We start from the raw sequence: 26,393 nt of genomic DNA, 5'->3' as shown, positions 1-26,393 counted from the left end.
TTCCAAAATAAAAGCCCAAGAAGTCCCTTAACGTGACATCTTCTGTCCTCTCATTCCAAGTGGCAAATGCTGGATCAACAGTACTCCATGAACTACTGGAGGGGAGTTAATTACAGATACAAACAAGCAGCAGTCTCGATCAACTGAAGGAAAAATTTGAGACAAGTTAAGTAAATTATGCAGTTCATTATCATCATGTCTCTTGCTTTGTCTTGTCCCTGGACATCATTACCTGCTGCAGGCTCAACTGAAGCAATACTCTCTACCCTTCTTCCAGGTTAATTATTGCTTATACCTGCTTCCTCTTACATCTACTTATAGACCCTGCCAGGATTAGGAAAATTCGATTTGGATTAACTCAAAACTGCCTTTTTAAAAATTTTATTTATTGTTATTGTGGGTTTTTTTTCTTGCAAAAATGAAAAAAAAATATTTTGCCGCGGGTCAAGCAAAATATAAAATTTGACATGAAAAGTGACACAGTATTTTCATCTCAGGTTGGGAATATTTTCCAGGTCTATGCAACATGAAGCACTTTATTCTGAGCTCTGGTAATAAAAGCCAAGAAAATGGCTGGATTAATGATTTTCTTTCCTATCTACCAGTAACACAGGTAGGGGACTCTCAGATTCTCACTCTCCATATGGTGAATACTTGAAGTATCCACTCTAATACCTCAAGTCCATTAAAACTGGAAGAAATGGGAGAGTCTGAAGCACAATCTTCAACACACTGAAATGAGAATTACAGCATGAGTTGAAAAATATTGGTTTATTCAGGTACATTGACTTACACACATATCTACTCATTAAACTTTTGGGGAACAGAAAAGTGCTGCAAATGTTTTGCAAGTGATAAAATTATTCCTGTAGGTCATATCAAAACAATTTTCCTGAAAGCACCTCCACTGGTGGAAAGGATTTTATAAACACAGCCTCAGTTTCTGAATAGTTTCAGTGAACGAAGGGTTCATTTGGCACAAAATGTTTGGGCAAATGGTCGTATTATGAAACAAGTTCAGCATTTCCACTCTCCTGAACACGAGCAACACAAACACCAGTATTCAGAACAAATATTTCCTCTGATTTCTCTTGACAGAAATGCCTGAAAACAAACTTAAGTGCCAGGAATTATCAACAAAAAACAACAGCAGTCAAAAAACCTGACTTCAGGAACATCATAATTATGTAAAGCAGGAATGAATTTAATAAGTTTGGGGTTGGCTTGGTAGTGCAAAGCCAACACAAACAAAGAACCCAAAATAAATCAAAACAAACAACCACCTTAACTCCACCTTCCCTATAAAATTCACCAGAGCTGTATATTCTTTTCCCCAGCACTTGGGAACACATAAATGGACATGTAGCCTGTGTGAAGGGACAAACTGGGCATTTGTTGGAATCTTTCTAATTGAAGCTCAGCTTTCTAGAGTTCTTCTTCGAGTTCTGACTTCAAATTGAAATAATCAAAGCAAAAGTCAGTTCATATCTGGGATATTCATGTCATTCCAGAGCACAAGAATGAGTTTTCATTTTCTTTCGAACCACCCAAGCCAGTGGTTCACTCAGAACTTATAGCCCACACTTCATCCAGTTATTTTTAAAGTGAGTAAAATCAAGCCTCTCAGCCTTCCCTAAGATGCTCATAGAGGGAGTTTCAAAGATTTCTGTAAGTACTAAATAACACTTGGTGACATACAGACAATCTCAGGCCTACTAAAGCACAGGCAGCAAATATCATGACTGATATCTGGTGTGAGCACAGAAGTTTTGGTGCACTGGGACCAGAGTACTCAGCATCTTAAATAACAAGCCCTAAATGACTGCTCACCCCCCAAAAATCTAATCCCACTAAATCACTATCAGGTCCAGAACCCATTCATTGCTGTCATACTAGTAATTTTTATGGAGTTTCTGCCTAATTTCAGACGCAGTTTCTTGCTTATGTCTTCCAAATAAACAACAGAAATAATTAAATAAATGAAGTTTCTCAACTTTTTCAAACAATTCTGCTCTGTCCTACAGCACAATCCTGTATGTCTACTCCAGTCTTATTTATTTAACAAAGTATATTTTAAATACAGAACCAGAAAACAGATGGGATTGGCAGGGACCTCTGGAGATCATCCAGTCTAACCCCCCTGCTCAAGCAGGGTCACCTGGAGCAGGTTGCACAGGATTGTGACCAGAAAATCATTCTTGTATATATGCCCAGTGACTTTTTAATGAGTACTTATTATTGCTATTATTATTTTGATGCCAGCTACAGTCATCAAAAAAGTCATATTAAAACATACTACCATCAACTAGTCCATGTCCCTTCTTGTCCCTCTTTTATGCAGAACTACATCTTATGCTCTGATACACCTCCAGTAAGGAATGTGCACACAGGGAGTATTTTGAGATGCCAGAGAAGGAACTGGACTGATGTCTGAAGGTAGTGGAAAAACAATCCTCCACCTTGGTCTTGTAGTTTGACACATACTTTCAAGTTTGCACATTGTGCACTGAAGTCAAAGGGATAATGTCAATAGGCAGAAATCCATGGAAAGTGTGAGACAGCAAAGGCAGGGCTCTGTGGAAAGCTGAGAACCCTAAAATCTAATCAACGAGGAAATTTACTCCCAACTTTTCATCCAGTACTCACTCATGCTGGAAAAGAGTTAGGTTTCATCTTCTAATACACTGAGCAACTATGTAGCAGAGAGTCTTCTTGATGGCTGTTTCTTGACTGTATAAATCATAATATTTATCATAAATCAGCCCTGCCAAGAACTGGCTGCATTCTAAGCACAGCACAATGACAGTGACTTTCTTTGAAATCAGAAACTTTGCTGCTCTCCACTTTGATGTCTTTTTGTAATCCATGTGAATTCAGTGTTTTCACTGATCTTCGCAATTTCTAGCATGGGAAAAGTCATCACTCCTTAGGAAAGGCTTGAATGGCACACACATCTGACTGGGAAACACACCTATTATAGGCTGAAATCCTGCACTCTCAGGTGAACACACATCCTCTCTTTTTTTAAAGTATGCTAAACACAATGTGGCTCCCAAAGCTTTGGTTATTTTCAATGTATTTTACAGTTTTTCCTCTCAATATAGGGCAGACTGGTTAGAAATTTGCTATTATGAGAAAGTTAAGATTAATTAACAAAAGATACAAAACTGACACAAAAAAGATGAAGCAGTAAGGACACAATATAAAACTCTGAGCTTTCTGAACCAAGACACTGCAGGCTTATCAGACCAACTAACAGAGCATCCATATGGGATTTAACTGATTTAACTTACACATATAAACTTCACACTCTAAGCTGACCATTCTTTACTTTCCTGAGTGTTCCACATAGAGAAATCTTTACTGTGATTGATTACCTCCTCTGGGGAGTTAAGTATTAAAAAAAAAAAAAAAGGCTCAGACAACAAGAAGACTTGCAGAAACAAGAGACTGAGATTGATGCTGCTGTCACACAGCTCCCAGTTTCTTAATTTATTATGACAGTCTGAGAATCTACCTTCACAGCTGACAGAGACCAAGATTTATTCCACGCTTCTGATTATTTCCCCATACCTAACAAAAAACCTTGGGCCCGTGCTGATTTATACTCTCACTTGTTTCGGTACTTCTCAGATCACACTGGCTTAAGAAAGCAAACATATGGCAAATTAACATGTAAAGAAAGTTATATGTCATTTAAACTCCAGAGATTAATGTGAGGTGACCAAACATTAGAGTATTTTTAAAAGGGAGAAACTTTCGGATGCAGGAATAGAAGCAGCAGGCTCAGAAAAGCACCATGTTCAGATTCCAGCCTCAGAGAGGGCTGGATATCAGACACCTTCCCACTAACCACAGAGAGAATTCCGTATTTTTATTGGATTTTGGAAGATCATCAGAACTAACATATTATAAACCCATCTTGAAAGAGAGATTTAATTGAGTTCTGGGATCTCCTGCTACCATTTGCACCATGAAGACTTTCACAAGATCCAGGCAATCGAGTAAGAGAAGCAGGCATATATACAGAAGTTGCATGTAAACATCTAATAAAGAATTGTCTATGGAACATTTACCTCCCAGCTATTCATATTTCCTCAGCACCCAGCCATCAGTCAGAAGAACAGTAGTACATGTTCTAAAATACCACAAAGACTGGATAATTTAAATTGCTGTGATGAATCACAGCTGCTATTATTAATCTAATGTACAGACCAAACAAGACTGATAAAAGATCTGAAACCAGAAATACAGTAAAAATCACTTGGCTGAAGAAATATGTCAGAAATAACTAACTTTCTCTTGCATCTGAAAAATAAAGAACTTTAAAAAACGCATTTTAAGTTTTTCATGCTGAAAGAAGGCATTTGTCACTAAAATGCAGTCTGTTGTGCCATTTGCAGTGTGGATTTTTGGGAACGCATTCACTGCAGCTTGACTGGGGGAGGTTCAGCAGCTAAACACCTCTGGGCTCCTATTTGCAGGGCTCCCCTCATCCCAAAGTTCTTACTCTGCTCCAAGCACCTCATCACTGCAGGAATACAGAACTCATGAAGGTGTAAAACATACACATATATCTACTGTTAAACCTTGCATTTCAACAGTTTTCATCTAGTCTGTAAACAGATATTTACATCATATACATATAAATATAGAGATATTTATACTATATACATTCCCTTTCCCATCTGGGAATCTGGCCTGGGCCCCTCACAGTTAGAGCAGCTCCCAACTCGACCACTGAGCCCTGATCTGAGAGTCTGACCTGCCTCTCTTAAGGCATAAAACAACTGCCAAGTCCTGAAATTCTGCTCATTTCTAGCGATTCCAGCGAGAAAGAGCTTCAAGATTTACATAATTAACCTTCTCTACAAAAATACCATCATTTTACACGAGTTCTAATGAAAATGAGGAGTTCTGAAAAGAAGACTATTGGTTGTATTCAACCTTCCTCCATCTGCCAAGGAGCTTGAGATTACCAACCATGAAAATCTGGAAGGGAATTTATGACTGATAATATTATTAGAGGCCCTGCTAATGTGCTGGAGGAAGACAACACTTAACTGTCAGCTCATCCTTCTGGAACTGGGAAAGAAGGGCAAGGAAAACTGGAGAAGAAGGCCAAAGAAATGGACCCTTTTTCAGCTTCTCTTTAAAAGATTTTTTTTTTAATTAAACTAAACATAACTTTCCAAAAGCTGTTTAGTTTTATATTAAAAATGTTCACATTTAAAAAAAAATCGATTTGATCTGTTGGGAAACATAAAGAAAAATAAACATCAGTAACAGAAGCATTTGTTTGGAGTTTCAGCAAGCAACACATTGTGCACAGCTGTCTGGAGAAGAAGAAAAATCCAGCTAAATTAAAAGGAAGACACTGGTCTCTTTAATCATAGCAGTGATTATGCAATGCTGAGTTATGTACCACTACTTGACATTACACATCTGGGAGCTCTAGAAAGGATTTCTCATCCATTTGCAGCTCTCCTCCCACTTCATGTAGGACTGTCAGATCAGGCCACAATCCCACATCCCAGTGTGAACATTCAAACAGCAGGGTAGGAACGGGCAGATTTTGATTTCCAACTGGTTTGGCTTTATTTTGAAAAAGAAACATGGAGCACTGGAACATTCACTGAAAGACGATGAGCGGTATGAGGGGATATACATATATTTAAAGGATGATCTAAAGGCTGAACTCAGAGGTCTTTTCCAACCTAAATGATTCTGTGATTCTCTGTGTGTGTATTCTAATGTTAGTTTTGCCACCTGAGTCAGACTGCAGATTTGTACCACCCAGGCAGGAGTTAAGCCAACACACCAGGGTTAAAACCTCTTCTCTCCTAAAATAAGCCAATAGATATTACAGGAGCACTGCAACACAGGCACTCGGGTTTAGATCTTAAGCTCAGACCTCAGAAGAAATGAAATTGTGGGATTTCAAACATGACGTTTTACAGGGATTTGGGATCCCAAGGTCCATTCTATAACAGGCACCTCGAGGCCTGTGACTCATCTGCCCCTGGTTTGCCTCAGAAGTTTCTCCTTTAGCTGCAGGCTCCCAAATGCTGCAGCTGCTGCTTTGCTTCCCCCACCAGAGCTGGTCAAGCAACGCCACTCCTGGAGAAGGTTCCCTTGCTCTGGGGAAAGAACCACCTCTCCTTCCCCACAGGGGTTTCCACGGACTCAGTCGCTCTGTCAAGAAATGCAAAGTAGCATCTGAGAACAGAAATATAAAAAACCTGATGTCCATTATTGAGGCTGGAAAATGAGGCCTTCTGCTCTAAGCACACCTCCAAGGCTGTGGACATAGCCAGGACTTTGATATTCCCTTCCCAGCTGACACTGTGCTTGTGTCTACCACACTGAGCATCCATGAAACCCGTAATGCACACTGGTAACTGCATTTCTGGCTGGATTTATAGCCAGAAGTTCACTCAGCTTCCCAGGATTCTTCTCAATCAGACACAGGATTAGCTGCTGAAGAACGATGAACTAGGCCGGACCAGCAAAACCTAATTCTATAGTTATCTGCAGGAGGTCTGACACAACAGAATCAACTGAGACGTCATATTATAGACGTCAAAATTAAGTAATTGCTATTTTTCTGTAAGAGAAACTACAGCTGCACAGAATATTTGAAATAAGAGTGTGTAAGCAGGGATGCAGAAGGGTAAGGATTGTATTTTTGGTGCAGACATTGAGATGCCTCAATCATCCTGTGTGAAGATTGAGAAGTAACTTCATCTGTTTGCCCTAGTTACTCACCTATAAATCAATTAAAATCATACTTTTCCTTACAGGACTTTCTGAGGACAAATCTATTAGTATTTGCAAGGTATTCATGTATGTTCCTACATTACAGTAATTAATACCACAGAAAAACCTATAAATAAAATAGTCTCTGAATACATTATAATAGATTTTTTTTCTCTATGCTGCTTTGTATCTTTTTAGATACTTTCTAAGAACAGTTTGCAACCACCTTGAGCACACTTACTAATGAGAGAAACATAAAAAGCAGAGGACCTTCATGGAACCTGTCCTTATCCTTAGGAAAAAAAAAGAGTTGAGTGCAGCCTGGAAGCAAGAAGTGTTCATGCAAAAAAAAGCAAAGCTTATTCCCTATTAAAAAAGCAACTACCACGAATCAGAGCAAAGGAGAAAATAATATAAAACAACTTATAATTTAGGAAGAACTCCCTCACACAACAGTCTGCCTCCAGGAGAAGAGGAGACGAGAATTTGGAGGAGCTGCTACCTGGTTTTCTCAAATAAGAACCAACAACCATCAGCTTTTGTTTCTACATGTTTTTCTTGCACACTCTTCATTCCCCATTTTTTTCCTATTCTGACCAGAGATAGGTGAATTTCAGAAGGCTTGGAACAGCTGGAATATCAGCTGAGCCCTCTGGTAAGGAAATTTGGGGAAGCAAAGCTCTCTGCTCTCTGATCTGAACAGCCCTAGCACTCTCTTCCACCTTCTATTTGCAGATGCTGAATAAATTTGGGAGACTCAGTCAGGAATATCAGCAAGAACTGCTTTCAGCAAGGTTTCTAGCAAGCTAAACCCCAAGGTTTAGAAATCCATGATAAAATTCAGAACTCCCATCCTTGGTGATGCTTCAGACCAACACAGCACATAACAACCTCCCAAGAAGTTTATTTTTTTCTACAGTGGGAGAAACATTAATGTGAGATAAAGAAAGTCTTTCAGGAGAAAGGAAGAATAATTCAATGCTCTTTCTGAATTTCCCAGATGGAGTAACCAACTATTGCACTGCCTCATTCACTTCTGCAGAGATACAAAACCAAACCAGTAAAAATCGAATTCTTGATGACCATTTAATCTTCTTTTTCGTCTTCCCTTCCCTGGAAGAAAACTAGTCCTTTTATCTTATCCATTGATATTCCAGTACGGATTTTACCAGGTATCTGAGAACAGACTCCAGATTACTACATAGATGGGCAAAGTGTTTGGCAGTAACAGGAAGGAGGATCAGTTATGCCATAATTCTTCCTGAAGGCAAGAGAGAAAATGAAAAGTGACAGCATGACCCAACATATGAAAGACACAAAGGAAGAAAAACCAATTTAGCTCATGGAGAGAAAAATTATCAAGTAAGAAAGAATATCTGGACCAGTGAACTAATTGCTTATAAAAAAAAAAAACAGATTGGTATTTCATATAAGAAGAGGGAAAACATATCTCTTGACTGGTTTCAAACCTATTGCATGAGACCAAATCTCAATCTGGCATCCACTGAGCAGATCTTAGAGCAATTTTTGAGAAAGAACTACTTCTATTTCAAGTGACTGCAGTGCTAAAATAAATGATTTTTAGCTAGACAAGGATCTCATCCTATTTGAATACCCTGTGGGGACATTTCATGCTATATTTGAGAAGTGCCTCAGTAAAAACACCAAATAAGCCAGGTTCCTGTGAGGACAGTTTGGGGAATTTTCCAGTACAAAGTTTAGCCATGAATTCTTAACCAAATTATCTCTTCCCAAAAAAATAAATGAAGGAAGGAAGGAAGGATGGAAGGAGAAAGAACATTGCTACTAATCTTGTGCAGCATTCTTTGTCTCCTTAAAATCCATAAAAAATAAGGGGTTTGTCAAAAAGCAGGAACAGGTGGAAAAAAGTGGGCTCCTCAAAACTTTAATTCCTTTCAATGCCTAATTTCATCATGGTGAAAGAGAACATTTCTGGAAGAAGCAAACCAATTTCCAAAATTTTACAGAAATCCTAATTTAAATGTGTATGTTTTGGTTTTGATTTGAGATCTCACTGCAACCTCCTAAATCCAGCCAACTGCATTTACATATTTCTGGTTTCAAAAAAAACAAACCCAAAACCCAAGTGGCTGAGTAGAACTTAATGAAAATATAATTAGAAATTTGACTGTCTTTGTAGATTTAACCTCTGTGTTTCATGACCAGAGAGCAACAACAGAGACAGCAGGTCCAAAAAAACCCCACAGATCTCCTGAATGGCTCATCCTTTACCAGGTCACTCCTTTTGCTGATCATTGTTCAAAAGGTTTTTTCCCTACTACAATGGAAGTAATTTGGAATTAGAATAAATAAGAGGGTTTTTTTATTTTCAAAATTAATGTGTGGCTGCTCTTTGTATAAGAAATACCTCTGGCACAATTAATCATCTGACCACCTCAGACTGAGGCAAATAAATCTATTTAGTTCATTCTATAACACATGAAATTTGGAAGTTTGAGTCAAAAGCCTGTCTGTGGTCAGGATATATAATTCATATGAACAAATACTACTCGGTTTAAAAAGGAACACAGTAGGAAATACATCTACTGACAGGGTAACCAAATCCTTATTCTGACATTCCAGTTGCTCCACAGCTTCAGTTCGTGCAGGTTGGGGATACTGGACTTCAGTATTTCTGGTTCACTGCCTCATTTCTTGACTTTTGTTGGAAATATCTCAGTTTTTACCACGGTAAAGCTGCTGCCTGACACAGAAAAATATCCCTTTTGCACACTGTTTTATAAACATCACCTTGAAATTAATTTAGGACTGTACCAAAATACTGGTCGTTGCATTTATATTGGGAATATTGAGACAGAAAGTCTCTAAGCACTGGAATTTAAAATTTAACTAAAAATGACCACCAAGTAAGGAGGTATAGGAAACTGGCCATAGCAATAAAGGTTCATTTCCAGGTAATTGGTGTGAAGAAATTTTATGACAAAACATATACTTATTTAGCTTATAGGATAAACTCAACCTGTTTTAAAACAGAGCAATGGACATGAATAAAAAATACAGATCCCAAAATCTTCACATATTCTTTAATTTATGTTTATACACCATATCCTAGAAGAGAAAAAAGGGGAGGGGAAGCTCTAAAGACATGACTGGAATTACAAAACTAGAAGAAACAGCCCAAATATATTTCAGTATATTTAATATATTTACCAGATTACTTTTCTTATAAAAAGAAGGCCAAACGTCCAGCACGGGCTTTGGTGGTCAGGGTTTCCTTCAGCAATAATAAAGATGGGATTTAAAGACTTGTTTTGATATGCTGGGATTAAGAGTGACAGCTTTAAGGGTTTGGTCTGAACCAAACTGGGGTCAACAGAAACTTAAACTCAGTGTGATCTGGATCAAGTCTTTCCCTGAAAACACACCAGATGACAAAATGCAGCAAACAGGTGAGGCCAGAGCCGTAAAAAGGGATTTTTTTTGGCCAGAATTCAGTACTCACCAAGGCAGTTGTGGCCATCATGGGCCAACATGAACCCGTCATAGCACGTGCACCTGTAGTTGCCTGGGATGTTGATGCACTCGTGGACACAACCCCCGTTGTAAAAGTCATTCTCACACTCATCAATGTCTGAAACACAAGGGCAGGGAAAAAACAGCTTTTTAAAAAAAAGAGTGCTAAGAATACAGGAAAATTTCCCCATTTTTTTTTTGAATATGTGCACATTCCTAATCTGCATCCAACATATGGTCAGGGAATCTGAATATATACAAATGAAAGATATATACTGAATATATATATTACACATATATTTATTTTGAATATACACAACTGAAAAACAGCAAGTCAATGTATGGAACACTCCTTCCCAAAATAACTGGAGTATCATCACAGTAAACAACGATACGTTGTCAAAAATTAAAAACAAACACCTGATTTTGGTACGCTTGTTGTAGTTAAAAGGTAAGGGGTATTTTTTGACTTTAAAGTAAGCAGACAATGAGTTCAAACAGTGGTTTTGTTGTAACAAACAACCACCTGAAACATGCTGTTAATATGGCATGAGAAAAAGGTGTGCCTTTTATAACAAAAGATTGTCTTCCCAAAATAAAAAATAAGCCCAATTATAATTTTCTACATTAATCCACATACAGGAAGAACCACAAAAAATCCAGTGTTTTAGAAGACATAATAGAATTGTTTTGGTTTTGGTTTTTTTTTGTAATCTGGCCTGTATCTGAAAGAGTATCAAGAGTGATGAGAGATGCATTCTGCCTTAACTACAAATCCTATTATCAACCCCCAAAACCACTTCTTCACTCATTCTAGAAAATGCAACACTTTCTTCTTTTTACAGACTGTATTCTGGCTTACACCTGGAACATCAGCATCACAGTCACTGTTGTGAATCATTCCGTGGTGCACATCAACCAACTAAAAATACATAAATAATTAAAGATGACCTCACGGCTTGATGACTATCAGGCCTAAATTTGTGGTGTGCTACACCAAAAACCCCAGCTACTCTCCCTAATTTAGGCAGTGAATGATAAACAGATAAAATGATCTTTTTAGCAACTCACTGGTTAGTATTATCAGAACATTTCAAATGTGTCTTCCATTGCAGAGGTGCTTGACATACTTCTGAATTAGGTTTGTGGGTTTTTTCCCAAGCCTTCCTCCTTGTGTTGGTCCCTCCCAGAAATCCACCTTAAACTCAGAGTAGCCCAGGTCTCCATCCACTTCCCTCCAGCAGCTCTGAAGCCCCCCTTTTACAATCTGCAAGCAGCTTGAAATTACAAATTTGGCTTTATCTGCAAAACCAATCAGCTACTTCATAACTCAGCACTGCAGAAATACTGGAAATAAGAAGCCGGAGGAAGGATCTTCCCCCAAAAATTACCTAAAGGTAAACCTCCTAGTCTTTCAACCACTGTTCTGTTTCAGAAAGTTCTCATCCTTTACTAACAATTTCCATCCATCTATTAATTGCCTTTTTTCAAACAATGAATCAAATAGGACTGTTTAAATAAGCAATGGGAGAGCCTTCAGAAGGGGCAATAAAAGTAAAATCAAAGAAATGTGAAACCTTTTGAATGTCTGCCCCTTATATAATTCTTATTTCTAAAAAGCCGCACTGTGATTTGGAGCACAGGGTGATCAGGTAATATAAATACTTATAATATAAATACTCAAGTTACAGAAAAGGCAATGTAAGAGATAAATAAACCACAAAAATAACAAAAGGAGCAGATTCTTTTCATCTCTTTCTCAGGAGTTCGAGTCACAATAATTTTTGCAAAAGGATTAGAAAATTATTTCTCCCTTTTGTACCCCAATGGCTGTACAGAACTAGAGGTGGAACCAAACATCCTAACACTTTTTTAGAGCCATGCTGTGGGTTTTTTCCTGTTTCTTCCCCCTTCAAAACCATACTGCTATATAAGAGACTTTCACCTGGCAGGCTGATGGAATTTCTATCTCCACTATTGCTAGCAAAGCACCAAGGGGGTAAGAATGGTGAATTTAACCCTTCTTAAAAAAATCAAAACAAAACAGCTCCAAAAAAACAAAACCACAAAAAACCTCCCCACTTCCCTCTAAAAAAAGTAGATAAGAAAACCTCACGAAAAACATTCACAAAGCCTTCGAAGCCCAAACGTTGAACTTTTTTCAAGCCCCTGCTGCCAAGAGAAGAGCAAACAATGTGACCACCACCCCACCTTCTCTTCTCACATACCTGGAGGAAGGTGCATCTTTATTTTTAAAGAATGCCTCAGTGAAAGTGTGGATCAACTATAATTTACGGACAGAATATTACACCTGACGTGCCAGGATAAGGCTTCCTTAGAAAGCTTAATACAGAGTAAAAGCAGCAGGGGTACATTTAAACACAAAACCTGCAAGCTTGCTCTTAATTTTGCCTGTCGTAAAACTCAAAATTTCCTTTTTGGGGAGGTCATATCCTCTTATTCTTTTTTTCCTCTAATTCACAGAATTGGGTGTATCAATCTGGACTCCAAACACCTCTAACTCAGAAAGCAATCTCTCCCTCTGAAATTTGTAGCTTCAACCATCCTTAACATTTTTAGCAGGTGATCACTTAATAATTGTCTTTCACCGTGAAGGCATTACCATAACAAGAGAAAAATAAAGAAATGTTGCCATCAAACTACAAAACTGTCTCAAAGGGAAACCTAAGGTTTTATCCACACTGGCAAAACACTTCCATAGTTTTCAATCCAGTAAATTCTGGCCGTTCAGACAGGGAACTTGGGATGTTTAGTGAAGAAATCACCTTAAAATTGAGAGATCACCTTAAGTTGCAAATGTATTGGAATCTCTAAGAGGAATTAATTTCTTTTGCTATTACAGTGGCAGGAATGACAGGAGTCCTGGAGAAGAATTAGATGCACCAAAATTATTAAGAAGGTGTAGAGCCACTTAAAATAATGTCAATATTCTGCCAAGAACCTACCTGGGCTTAGTGTGCTCTTAGTGCTTAATTTACAATCCCTGTATATTGAAATACAGGGATTTTGTTTTGAATTTGTTTTCTTTAAGTGACACAGTTCTTTTTCAGCCCGGTGGGATGTGTATGTACCTCACCCGTACTGTGGTTGGCTCTTCTTTCATTATGAGAGGTGACACTGACACTCCCCCAGAAATTGGTTTAATTTGTGGTTTTTTGCAACAAAGAGATGGCACTCTCAGAAGTTCTCCCAAGGCCACCCTGCAGAGAAGCAGCTCTTCCAGGGGCACACACAACTTGGCTAAGAAATGGTCAAAATAAAAACAAGAATCAAACTCTTCTGCTTCCAGTATCAGAGTATTTCCTCTGTTTCAGCAGAGAACAGAAGACACATCAGCACGCAATAAGTAACGTCCAAAACACAAACCAACAGTAAAACAGTGAGGGAAATGCTGGTTCCCACTTTGCCTGAACATTTTCAGCAGTGCCACGAAATTTACTGTGTGCTAATCATCTCTTCCAAGCAGCAACAAGCTTCGCTTAGAAGGTGGCACAGAATTTATGCCGAGAAAGTAAAAAGTCCACCTCCAGCAAAATTCATCCCCACAGTTGCAATTCATTAAGTTCCTGCATGTCCCAAAATCATTACAACACACGGAACAAAATTTGTCAGCACAGCCACAGATGATTGTGGGCAGAGCTACTGAAATCAAAGCAAATGTCTGCAGGAGCTGATGAATTTTGGAGGAGTGTCACAGCTCAAGTGTCACAGAAGCCTTATGGCATCGACATGCAAAATAAAGAATGGCTGAGGCCTGGAAGTCCGAGAGCCAAATCCAGCTTTTAGTGCTGAATTCCACAGATTTCCACAGAAAACGGGAAAGTGTGCATTGGCACGATTTTTATCTTGGCATCTGTCAAGGCCACAGATCCCAACACTCACAATGCAAGAGAAGATGTTCAAAGGGGGGGTGGGATTGAGTAAAATCTGAGCCCATTTTAAAGTATTTCTTGACTAGTAATACAAGGGAGAGATCTGGAGCTAATTTACTAAACAAAAACTTCAACTGACTTTGAAAGGAGTAATTGATGTGCTTGGACATTTTAAAATAAATAGCCAAAGAAAGCTGTCTGCCCACATCAGTTGCTTCTAATTTAGAGAACCACAAACAAAAGTTAGCACACAGGTATATTCTGCAGATGTGGAATATCTCCTGAAGAAGCTGGATCCATTAAACAGCCAGAAAAATAAATAATAAAATCTTTTTAAGTTCATCCTGATGGATAAATTCACATATTTCTCCAGCATCTGAAGAAAAAAATATTTTGGTGTTCATCCTTATCTAGAAAATACAGTGAAAGAGGGACTATGGAGACATTAAATCAGAAATTAAGTTACATGCACACTGACAAAAATACAGACAAGTTTAAGTCCTGGATCCCAATCAGATCAGCATCTTATTCCTCTTAATGACTGGATTTGGGGACTGTAAAAGCCATTAAAATAGATAAAAATCACATGGGGATCTTTGTATTTACTGTTTCTTTGGCAGATTCCACATTTAATATACTTCCAGCAGATACACAACACACACTGGACAACCTGAACCCCTGGCATTTGCATTTCTCATATCAAGTTGCACTTTCCTTAAGAAGGGAACCAGTTCCAGACCTAAAGGCCAGGATTAAAGCCCATTCTGGTTATGTGCAGGCCAAATTTGCCAGCAGTTCAGCTCTCTGGGAAACACTCAACCCGAGCAAGGTGACACTCCAATGATCAGATTCTCGAGAAGGGTTTAGCACCAGCACACTTCCAAATGTTCACAAGTATTTGAAGTCCACTCAGCTCGACCCTTAAAATTTGAAAGAACTGACTCAGCCTGATGGATGGAGGATCAGGTGGGAAAATGATATTCCTGCTAGAACACCACCCCACTCTGAGTTCTGTGATATCAGAATTCAGCTTTTACTCCCAGTCCACATTTTATGAAGAAAATGCTGACATATCAAGACTCATTCAGTTTTTCTACTCCAAACAAAACCTCCATCTCAGAGTAAAGCCCATTTCTGAAAAATCCCTTTCCATGAAAAGCTTCTTAAATTAAAATCTATCATTTGTTACACCAGGTTCTTCCTGAGATACTTTTCTGACTCATAAATGTTCACATCTTTATTCTTTAGATGCTGTGACCTTGGGAAGGTTACACTCTAATGAATCAGAGGAACACAGAGTGCAGTTTTTACAGCTTTCCAGTTGCCATGATGTTTTCAAGACCCTTGTGCCAAAGAAAACTGTAAAATTTGATAGCCATTAGGACTAGCCTAAGAGACAAGGTCAAGGGTGGGCAGGCTGGGAACAGGGGAAAATCAGAACAAGCAACCTGATGTTTCTCAGTGGAGGAAGAAAAAGAACAGGTCCAATACGTTGTTTAGCACGAGTTTTTTATTCAGTATAAATCCCTCCAGAGCCTTTCCACCATGGGCACTGCCTCTCCCACGTTTTTCCCATTAGTGCATCCACAAAGAAGAAGAACAACAACAAAAAACCAATTTTACAACTTCCTTCAAAAATGTCACAAACCCCTGTTTTCCAGCATTAAACCAGCACTAAAATGAAAATGCCATGGCAGCTCAGTGGAGATGATCTGGATGCAATCTGTGGTATTGTTGTGCTGTTTTTCTGGAAGCCATTTCATACAGTTTCCAGAAAAGCTCAAGTTCTCTGTAGCAGCTTTATTTGTTTCCTTTTCTTCTGTGATGGCTAAGCACAAAGTTCATCATGCTTTGTACCTCGTTAAAGTACTTGTCTGAAAAAAGGAGGGGGAAACGGAATACAAACCAAGCTATGCAGAGGTTTGTGCAGCTGGTTAAACAGCACACACATTTTTAAAGTATGAACAGTCCTATATTCAGAACTATCTTCCCTAAAAGCATTTAAGATACACTTCAGAGGCAAATGAGACATCATCTCATTTATCACTGGTTGTAGAATATGACTTTAAGTTTAATATTTGTGCTCTGACCCCAATTACTAATTCATAATTTCAGAGAAAGCACAGAGACACCCATTGTTGATCCCTATTTTGCCCTGTGTCTGAATTTTTTTTCCTATTATTACACTGAGCACAGGAAACATGAATCAAAATTTCAAGTCCCACAGAGGAAGGGTGGCCTTCAAGAGCCACCTTCACTGCTTGGAAAAAAAAAAAACAAACCAACAAACAGACAGGTTTTTAGACACACAAATCCTTCTCTAAGGAGGCAATGAAGTGCATGAACTGAGTTTATCAGCTGCAGAAAACACAGGCGTGTTTAGCACTTGTTATTTTCCAAGTTTTAGTTAATGATCTTCAAGTATTGTGTAGCAGACAGAGAGAATTAAAGAATCACATTAAAGAGTCACATTTAAAGATTCCAGACACATCAAGCAGCCAATGCTGTGAGCTGAATTCAGCTGCCTCAGCTCACAGTGTTAAACGAGGCAATAGATAATGAAAATCTAAGCTGAATGGCTCTATTTTACATTTTTGGTGAATGACCTTCACATTCTTCATCCACTGATAAGAAATATGGTCTCTAGAGACTCTCTTCCTTATATTTTTCTAAAATTCACCTTCCCTTCCTCAGTTTCCTGTCTCTGTTCTCTTCCCTGTGCATTTCCCTCCTCACTTAAACTCCTAGTGCAAAGAGTTAGAAGAACATTTTTAATGGCTGGACACTGATGAGCTCATCAAACTGACAAGAGACAAAGGAATGTACCCCTTTATTCATCCTCAGGTATTCCTGATAATTTTGCCAATGGAAAGTTATCACTAAAGAATAGGAGAATAAACAAGATTTAAAAATATATATTAAAAATAACATATAAACTGAAAGCTGAGATTTGGTACCCTTTGCCAGCCACCTAAATGGTCTATACAGTCATACATAACACTCCAGGGGCAGGAATGGAGAGAAGATCAAATAAATTACAGAATCATATCACAGAATATTGTAAGTTGGGAAGGACCCACAAGGATCATGGAGTCCAACACTTGACATGGAACACTTCACTCAGGATCTTACCTTGTGGAGGTTTGGACAAGTCTTCCCCCTGTATTAACATTAGGTATAAACATTAGGTTTATACAGTGGAAGGTTTTTTTGGGTGTCTAAAACCTTTGGATAGCTCGAATCATTTATGGGAAAAAAAATAATTAAGCAGAGTTCTTTCCCTCGGGAACAATATATTTTCTATCATGTATCTGAGTATTATCCCTATGTGTCATTTGCCATCTCAGCCAGCAAAATGCAATCTCATAATTCATAGCAAATATTTTTCCAGACAAATCCCAAATTATTGTTATCCTGCATTTATCATCTTGAACCCTTGATTGGAGTTTGCTGTGGTTTGACATTTGTCTTAATTGATATTTAAACAGATTGGCTGCAAGTTCTTTGAACTGCAAGTGAGATACCCAAATAAAGATGGATACCTGCAGAGCCCAGAGCAGTTTTAGAGTCTGCCTTTATTTAGTAGCTGCCATGCCTGACAAGCTCAAGCAGAGAGATTTCCTGTTCACAAGCTGTTCTCAATGTGAAACATGACATTTGACAGCATTTTTCCCACCACTTCTAAATCACAGCCATTTCCACCCCAATTCCCCTCTTTTAATATAATGGGAAATGTTTGATTACACATCTAATCTTCAAAGTTCTTGGGTATCTAATGGGGGAGTATTTTTGTGCACCTTACTGCCTCCTAATGATAATCATTTCAGTAAGTCCTGGCAGGAGGTTGTTCCTGGATCTTGTAGTTGAAAAATGCACCTATAAATTTGGAGGCAGAGGTTTAAAGGAGTGAAATTAGCTCACTGATACAGACATAATTCCACTACTTTTTTTTCCAGACTCTGCAGGCACCTCATTCTCAGATTCTGCAACCTCCCTTTGCATTTCATTTTTAAATATCTGTCCACTGACAAAGGGAAACAATCCCAAGCTTCGATTCTGAAGTAAATCTCTTTATTACCCGTCAGTAAATGAGTATTAACTTATTTTTTGTGGCCCTTGATGTGGGGGAACAGAAGGTTTGTAAAATAAAGGGCTTCCTGTCATCCTGTATCACTTGGTCAAACTTCCTGCTTTGTAAGGGACACGTAGCAGATATTAAGTTTACCAGCTCACCTGCTCAGGGCTGCCTTTCATTTCAACATTTACTGAAGTCATGCAGCTACTTCTAAACATAACACACAGGGAAACCACGAATTTGTGTCCCCTGACAATGCCAGACCAACACTTATGAAGCCCAAGAAACCAACTCTGCTTATTATTTTCTCACCTGCTCCCTGAATGCAGACAAATTCACAGCATCCCTCAACAGCATCTTTCACGAAGTGAAGGCCTCCCAGCATTTTGGGTTTGCATAACTATGTTTATTTTTGCTGTAAATAGTTTTTCTAACTACAGAAATGTTTATTTGCACTAGGAAGGTCTACGTGATGGTGAAAAAGCTATAACACACACAGAATGCACTGAAAAATGGTCATTAAAACTCAGTGAAACAGAAGTTCCCTCACACTTCATGGAAATTAAAACTCAGAGCACCCTTGGCAAGAGGAATGGACTAATATCAGCATGTTTCCTAACTTCCAACATTAATCATTTCACATTACACTTTTCTTATCCAGGAGATAGTCCTGGGGATTCTTATTTTCCTTCTCTTTTCTGTGGTGTGTACTGATAGTAGGTCTTCTTAAAAAATATTTCAGTGCTCCAGCCTAGATGCTCCAGACGCATTATAGTTAGTATACACACATATATAAAAGAATATATATATATTATGTTTTCAGGAGTGGCAAGTATTGATTTTTCTTGTGAGTCCCTTGCAGGGCTGTGAGTACTCACCATTTTTAAGAAACAAATTATAAAATTAATTGAGATGGCCCTAGATTAAACCATACGAGCTTGATACATTCACTTCAAAAAGATCTGAGAAGATTAACTTGAATAGAAATCAGATCAAAAATTTACAATTTTATTTTTTTTTAATCTGACACAGGCTTACAAAAAGCTCAAAGCCATTTTTGTCCATCACCCTCCAGCTCTCTGCATCATATAAAAGGTGAGAAGGTTCCTAGGCTACAGATTTTGTTACCATGCCAGAGTTTGGGATGATCAAGTCACATTTTGCTCCTGTAATGACAAACTGAACTTGTTACAGATTTGTGTTTCAGAACACCCCCTCTCAGTAAGTTAAACCTCACCAAACCTGTGATGATAATGACCATACCCTAATTATGGGCACACACAAGCACTGCCCCAAACAGCTCCCAGCTCTAAGAGCTGCCTCCGCCAGAAGTCAGGGAATCGGGGCGCTGCACAATCAGGAAATGTGGAGCTATTTTCAGGATGCCAAAACACTTGGCAGGCTCAGAATTCTGGCACAGCCTCTCAGCTCCTTAACAACAATTCTGTCCCCACAATGTGCAAAGTACCTGCCGTGCAGTTTGCTTGGGTGTGCAGATTGAATGTTTTCCAGGTTTTGAAAGCCTGGCCCTGGCCAGTATCAACAAGAAGCCCTGGCTGTTGTTGTAGTAGATCAATGCAAAAGGGTTTTATTTGCAAACAAATTCTACTCTGATGTAATTTTTGGATTCCAGCTATTTCATTCCTGGAACAAAGAACCCCGTCCTACTGATACATGCTGACAGTTATAAAATTTTAATCGCAGGGAGAGTCCATCAGTTAGGATGCAGGGTCTCCTCAGTCTTCTAAAAGGCCATGCAGAAATTAGTCTTGTGAGCCAGAGCTCTATTTATCACCAGAGACAAACAATCACAGAGAAAATCTAACCAACAGCAGTAAGCAGTCTTTTGGTTTTGACCTTTGGATGTGTACCCACTGCCCAGCGAGGACAGAGATGTAGAGACAGTGAATATTAATGCAACCCACTGGCTTTTCCTACATCATAACCTTTTACAGACTCTCAAAACACTGCATGGAGTCTCTGACCACTAGAGATTTCAGAAAGCAATGGCAGAGCCTCTCTGAACAGGAATTTATGAATTTACACACTTATCTTGTGAGGGTTAGATGAAGCCAGGCTGTACAAACATCTACTTCCCAGTGAGGAAAATCCAGGATAAGTGGTGAGGATGAAATTTAAAATTGAAAAACACAATTGCTGACCTGTGAATCATCAAATATTTTCATTTACAAGCTGTGCTTACATCTGATGTTTGGACAAGAAAGGAAGATAAAGCAAACAGATGCAATTTTGGCTTTGCCAAGAAAAATTAGACATTTCTGCTCCAGTGTTCAAATATCCTGTACTAGAAAGTACACACAGCTTCCATTAATGCTCTTCAGTGGAAAAAGAGTGCAAGTGCAGATATGGAAACAGTAATGGGGGCATTTGCTGCAAATTGAAGAGCATCCATATCCATAGCCTGGAAATTTTCCTGTGGTAATTTTTTGTTATTGTATATGTTTGTTACATTGGGGAGAACTTTAGATAGAAAGAACCAAAAGAACACCTACAAATCCTGTGCACTATTCGAATAATACTTTTTGAATATTATTCACAGAACGCACCATAAAAAGCCAAGCAGTGTACAACTCCAATAGATCTCCTCCCCAACAGCAGAGGGATAAAAGTGGGTAAGTTTATATAAATATTTCTTTAGTCCTGTAAACTTATTCCCAATACTCTCATTTAGATGGTTTCTCATGATGGTTTCACAACAAAGCTATTTTATTATGCACAGATAAGCAAACTGCAGCAATATCTTGCCTAAAGACTTGATTAACAACCCAATAAAAAAAAAAAAGCCAACCCAAACTGTTTAATTGGACAGTACAGCCAATATAAGACTAGAGATGAGAGATGTCACTTTTTGAAATGTTCTTGATGAATCCCCCATGCTTCTTCCTCCCTCCCCTCTTTCTAGACAATCCCTCTTTTAGAAATACAATGAATATACCCCAGTATAGTCCTAAGATACATAAACAGAAGTCCAGGAGAGAGCACACTACAACATCCTTGTTTATCCATTAAAAACAGGGTGTCAAGGCCTGATTATTTAACTCACCCATGAATAACACAGGACTTCACCCTCAGCAAAAGACTCAAAAATGAAATAATGGGATTATGGGTGTTTAGCCACCGCACCTGGTTTAACACTGTAGCCATCTAAAGTCAGCTTAAACATCCAGGTCAAGCTTTTCCAAGTACCTATTAATTTTTCACAAATGACTTGAGAGTCCTTGAGAACTGACATTCAAGAAGTTCCGTCCATCTCCATGACTGGCACAAGTGACTTTTTACAGAATTTACTTCCAAGTGCACATAAAGGTCTAAAAGACTTGGTGTAAAGGATTTTTAATTTGTGTTTGGTTTATGGCAGCAGGCAATTCAGCTGCTGGAATTAAAAGCAATGTGAATTAAATAAAGCTATGATCACACAGTTCAGCAGTGCTTCCTGGACATGATGCACTAAGAAAAATCTCGAGTCTGAGTTCTAAGAAAACAGAGTTTAAAAAATCAGCTCTCTCCTAAAACAAAGTTGTGGGAGGTTGATTTCTTTTTTTTGTCTTTAACTATATACCTGTGATGCAGAGGTAGGGGCCCATTTTAAATTAAAGAATAGAAATGTAAAACTGGGACTGGGAGGATGAATTTCACATGGCAGCTTAAAAATCCCCTGTCCTGGTTAAATTCACAAGTACAGAATCTTTTTCACTAATTTTTAATGGACTTTGAGCCTCCCAGCTGCAGGTTCCTTGGCCCAGGTACACCTCACCCAGCTTTACACACCTCCACTGGAGAGCTCCCCATCTGTGTCAGAGACTCTTTATTTTCAGGACACGACTTATCCAACCTTTTTTTTTTACCTCCAGTAACACAACCCTGCATTAAGGAAATTTCTCTCCGTCAACTATAAAGGGAAAATAAAGCAATTTAAGTGTAGTGATCTGTACTACAGAGTCCCATCTTGGCAGAGATGAAATCCACCCTTTGTCCTCTTCAGATACCCTTGAAATGAAGAGAAACTCTGTCCCTACCCCAAATGCTCAACACACAGAGCCAGGACCTGCCTCCCTCCCAATATAATAGACTTTATTTTTACTGAAAGTTAGGTCTCTGAAAGGAGTGCAATGACCAAAACCAACTGTCTGACCACAGCTTGGATGTTAAAATAAATTAATTATGAGGGCATGTTATTAATGGCTGTAAGTGCCTGATAAACATTAGTTTGTATCGATTCACATATTAATTTTGTAACTTTTGACCCCAGAAAACTTTTAAAACAAAGGGCAGCAACGAGTTTTCAAATTACCCCAGGAAAAGTAAAGTAATCCCACCCCCTACCAGTCCAACAATTTTACAGCCAGCAGACTGCACAAAACCACATGGAGGAGATATTTTTAATTAAGTGCAGCATAAGGAGAATAATGGTTACCCGGATTCAGTCCAAACAATTATTATCAAAAGGGCCTTAGCATTTTAAAATAAGCCATTTAAGAAAGGCTCAGTGTTTTAAACATAGGCTGTTTCCGATTATAAAGTAGAGCTTTTAATTAAGATTAGTAAGGCCTAATTCAAGCTATAATTTGGTTCCTTTAGTTAGCAAATGTCTATTAAAACTGAGCAATTAAGGTTAAATGGGTTGAAGCATTTAAAGCACTCCCTCCTGCTTCAAATACTATAATAGAAAAGCCTATGTCAGTGACTAATTCAGACCAGAAGACATGTATTTCCCCTAAAGTTTTTTACTTCCTTGCTGATCATAAAGTTTGCTAAAGAAGAAACCCTTGGTGAACTAGGTTTTCAATGGAACAAAAATATATGTTTGTATGTTACAGCTTATTGTCCACAATTTAACCATAAAATACAATTTCTGTGATTTTATATAGTATAAAGTTTGCTCCTATTATGTTTTTCCCCTTAATTTTATACAGTTTAGTAATAAAAATATGTAGTAAACTTGCCAGTAGCATATTTCTCTCTGTGTTCATACTTGGCATAATGGTCTTCAGCAGCTGTGTGTGTACTTGACAGGTAAAGGTAGAATTATACTGTGATTTGTATTCCTGACATAAATGGCCTTTTAAAGCATTCCCACCTCCCCTTCCATTTCCCATTTTCGCAGCGTTTTCAAAGACCGAAACTCTTCATGCTCGGTGTCATCTTTAAGATCAAGCCCAGACTCCTGCTCACTCAGGCAACTGTATCATGGAATCCCACTCAGGATAAAGGTTGATGTTGTCTTACCATTGAGGAACAGGCCACAGCAACTACCACCAAAATACCTGCCTTAGAAACAGCTCAAAATTATTACTAGTACATAAGTCATAATATTAATGGTCATCACTAAGAGCCTTTCAGGACAAGCAGTACAGGAACACATTCCAGTAACTTCTTTTTGTGCAACAAAATCCAGTGAAAGCAGTTCTGTATTAACTCAAATTATGTCACTGAGCTATTATAGAAAATTAATGCAATTGCTGCTGTCCTGAAGATATTTCTGTGTATTCCCTATTCAGAATAAATGCTAAAGCTTTTAGATTTCCCTTCATAAGACCACAACGTGATGCAGTCAACTGGTGTTTCTTTTATGATGCACTTCTTGCACTTCCCTCAAGAAAAAGATTTTTAAAAAGTATTTCAGAACAGGCAGTGAAAGGATGCAAAGTGCCAGAGGGATAAAGAAGAGAAATACTTTTTATATGCCTTTAGAAGTGACTGTTTACAGAAACTTTGAGTGACAACACCTTAGATTTTACCCATAGCACAAAAGAAGTATTTTCCTAGTCAACAATTACAGTATAAACAATTTCATGGGGCTTTTTCCATTGTTAAAGTTTTTGAGAGAACTGTAATATAAAAGTTCTTCCATTCTGAAGCCATAATTTCCTTAAATGTACAACTGTACATAGAATAAACTGCTGCCATTTTCACACAGTGAAAACAGATAATAAAACAGCTTATATCCAAGCAAAGTATTTTAGTCTTCAGGTTTTTATCTCAGGCCAACAGGCTATTCCTCTGTTGTACCCCTTCCCTGCTCACTCTTACAAGCCAAAACACTCACAGGGCAGGGAAATCCTGGCAAGCCCTCGTTTGTTCCTCGCTCTCTGAATACATCTACACACTCCAGCCTCAATAGAGGTAAAACCACTCTCCAAGGAATTCAAGCCAAGCAAAAGCCACGGGGTTCCACTTGTGTCTGCCCTCTGGTAGCCAAATAATGCGGGCTGGGCTCCCTCCTGGCTGCGGGTCAGGCTGCAGCACAGCCCCAGCGAGGCTGCATTTCCCCAGCACAAAGCCCTCGGGAAAATCCCACTGCAGCCAGGAATCAGGAGCAATCCCTCTGGAGCACCTGCCTTTGCAGTGTGTGGGACACCAAGACTAAAGGTCAGATGAACTGGACCACTGGGCAAGCAATGACTGGGCTGGTTTAAGGGGAGAGCGGCGTGTGGGGGGGAAGGACGTGGGAAGAGGAGCTTTGATCACGTTCATCTTTAGGCAGGTTGGAACGCACCAGGAAAAAAAATAAAAAGGGAATTTCTAAGTGAAGTTGGACTTTGGTGCTTCGTAGGTAGAGAGATTCATTGGTATGTCTCCAAGTCACGGTTTTCACGGACTCCTTTTCCAAGGAATTTCTGCAAACAGGAAAGTGCAAAAAGAAGAAAGGCACAACCCTACCCAGCAGAGACTGACATCTCTAGAGGCAAAAAGTCAGATATCAAATTCCTCCCGTGCATGTGCTGCCAAACAACTGAGATATGCATTACCTGCACTCCCTGCTCAGCAAAGCAAATACCCACTCACTTCATCCCCTTTTCCCACTGCAACAGGGAGACTGGAAGTTTAGAATGTGACCTCTGCTTCCAGATAATGAAATCAGAACAAAGGCACTTCGGAGCAGCTTCCCCTCTTACAACAGCAAGAACCAGAATGCACAGCAGTTATGTCCTGTAGGATTTTCAGCAATATGTCCAGCAAACATCTACTCCTGCAGAGGTTCCCATGCTCTGAAGCACATTCTGCACCAACACCATTCCCTCCAGTAATCCCAAATTGATATCATGCATTGCTCTTTTTTCCCTCCCCCTCCCCCAGTTAAACTTCTGATGTTCTGTGACCACGATGCCTTATTAAAGGTAAGGACTGACAGTGGTTCATGCAGCCTAAGGCATGGGAATGGTGGGATGCAGCTCAGCAACCTCAAGCTGAGAGGAAATGAAAATCAGCTTCCATATTCTAACAGCTCATCTGCTTAACTAATTGATTATAGGAATCAGAACAATCTGAAAATTGCTTGATCTATTTAATATCTCTGATTCTTCAGCGGCTGAACTGTAAAACATCATCAATAGTTGTGAAAGCATGGTCTTGAATTTGATATATGTTGTCTATGGGACCTACAGCACCAAACTAACTGCTCGTGTATTAAGCACTAAGTTCAGGTCTAAAGCAAGATCAAGGTCTTATATCAGCTTGTTAAGTGATCCAGGTTTTTTTTTTTAATTCATTGGTCAATGAAGGAAAAACTGTGGCCTTCTACAGGCTCCAGGGAAGCAGCACTGTAAAGTAAAATAGTATCTTCAATTTAATAAAGTACTTACACAGAATTAAAGGGTAACAGCTTCTTAAGATTAAGTACCTGAGTACTTTGATGATTCAAGGCATTTGAACAAAACAATTCTTCAAACTAATGTAAGTGTATTCCTTTTGCTCAGCACCTTAAATGTGTAAAAAAGTCTTGAAATTTAAGGGGGTCTGTCACACCCTCCCTTCAGTTTCTCACAACTCTGACAAATATTTATGTATGAACTATGTTTTTTCATGCAAGGTATCTACTTTAAAGCAGGTCTGCTTTTTTCAGCTGAAATTTTTAAATATACATACTAAAACAAACAAAGAAAAAAAACCCCAAGAAGTTGGCTTTTTTTTTTTCCCCTGAAGTGATTATATGGAAAATTCACTGCTTTGCTATATTGAAAAAAAAAAATCTCCTCCCCTTACTTGGACAGATTAAATGCTCTCAGATTTGTTCCTTACAAGGAGTCGAGGAGTTCCCTTTCAGGAGACTTCTCAAGACAAAAAAAAAAAAAAAAAAAAGACAAAATAAATTTCCCTGACAACGTTTAATTTTTCATGAAAAAAAAAAATCTCCTCCCCTTACTTGGACA

At 38.7% G+C, this 26,393-nt stretch overlaps 1 protein-coding gene across 3 annotated transcripts in view; it reads right to left on the bottom strand.

The window, feature by feature from the left end:
- Window positions 1-26,393, bottom strand: part of SCUBE1 (signal peptide, CUB domain and EGF like domain containing 1) — a 173,853-nt gene that overhangs the window by 136,187 nt on the left and 11,273 nt on the right. For all 3 annotated transcript variants that reach the window (XM_017826686.1, XM_017826687.1, XM_017826688.1), the window contains exon 3: window positions 10,244-10,372. In XM_017826686.1, the coding sequence (XP_017682175.1) occupies window positions 10,244-10,372 (129 nt within the window). The remainder of the gene's footprint in view (window positions 1-10,243; window positions 10,373-26,393) is intronic.

The sequence above is a fragment of the Lepidothrix coronata genome, unplaced genomic scaffold (assembly GCF_001604755.1).
Source record: "Lepidothrix coronata isolate B3197 unplaced genomic scaffold, Lepidothrix_coronata-1.0 Scaffold129, whole genome shotgun sequence".
Classification (NCBI taxonomy): domain Eukaryota; kingdom Metazoa; phylum Chordata; class Aves; order Passeriformes; family Pipridae; genus Lepidothrix; species Lepidothrix coronata.
The sequence above is the reverse complement of the archived record's forward strand: the minus strand, read 5'-3'. Positions and strand labels throughout refer to the sequence as shown.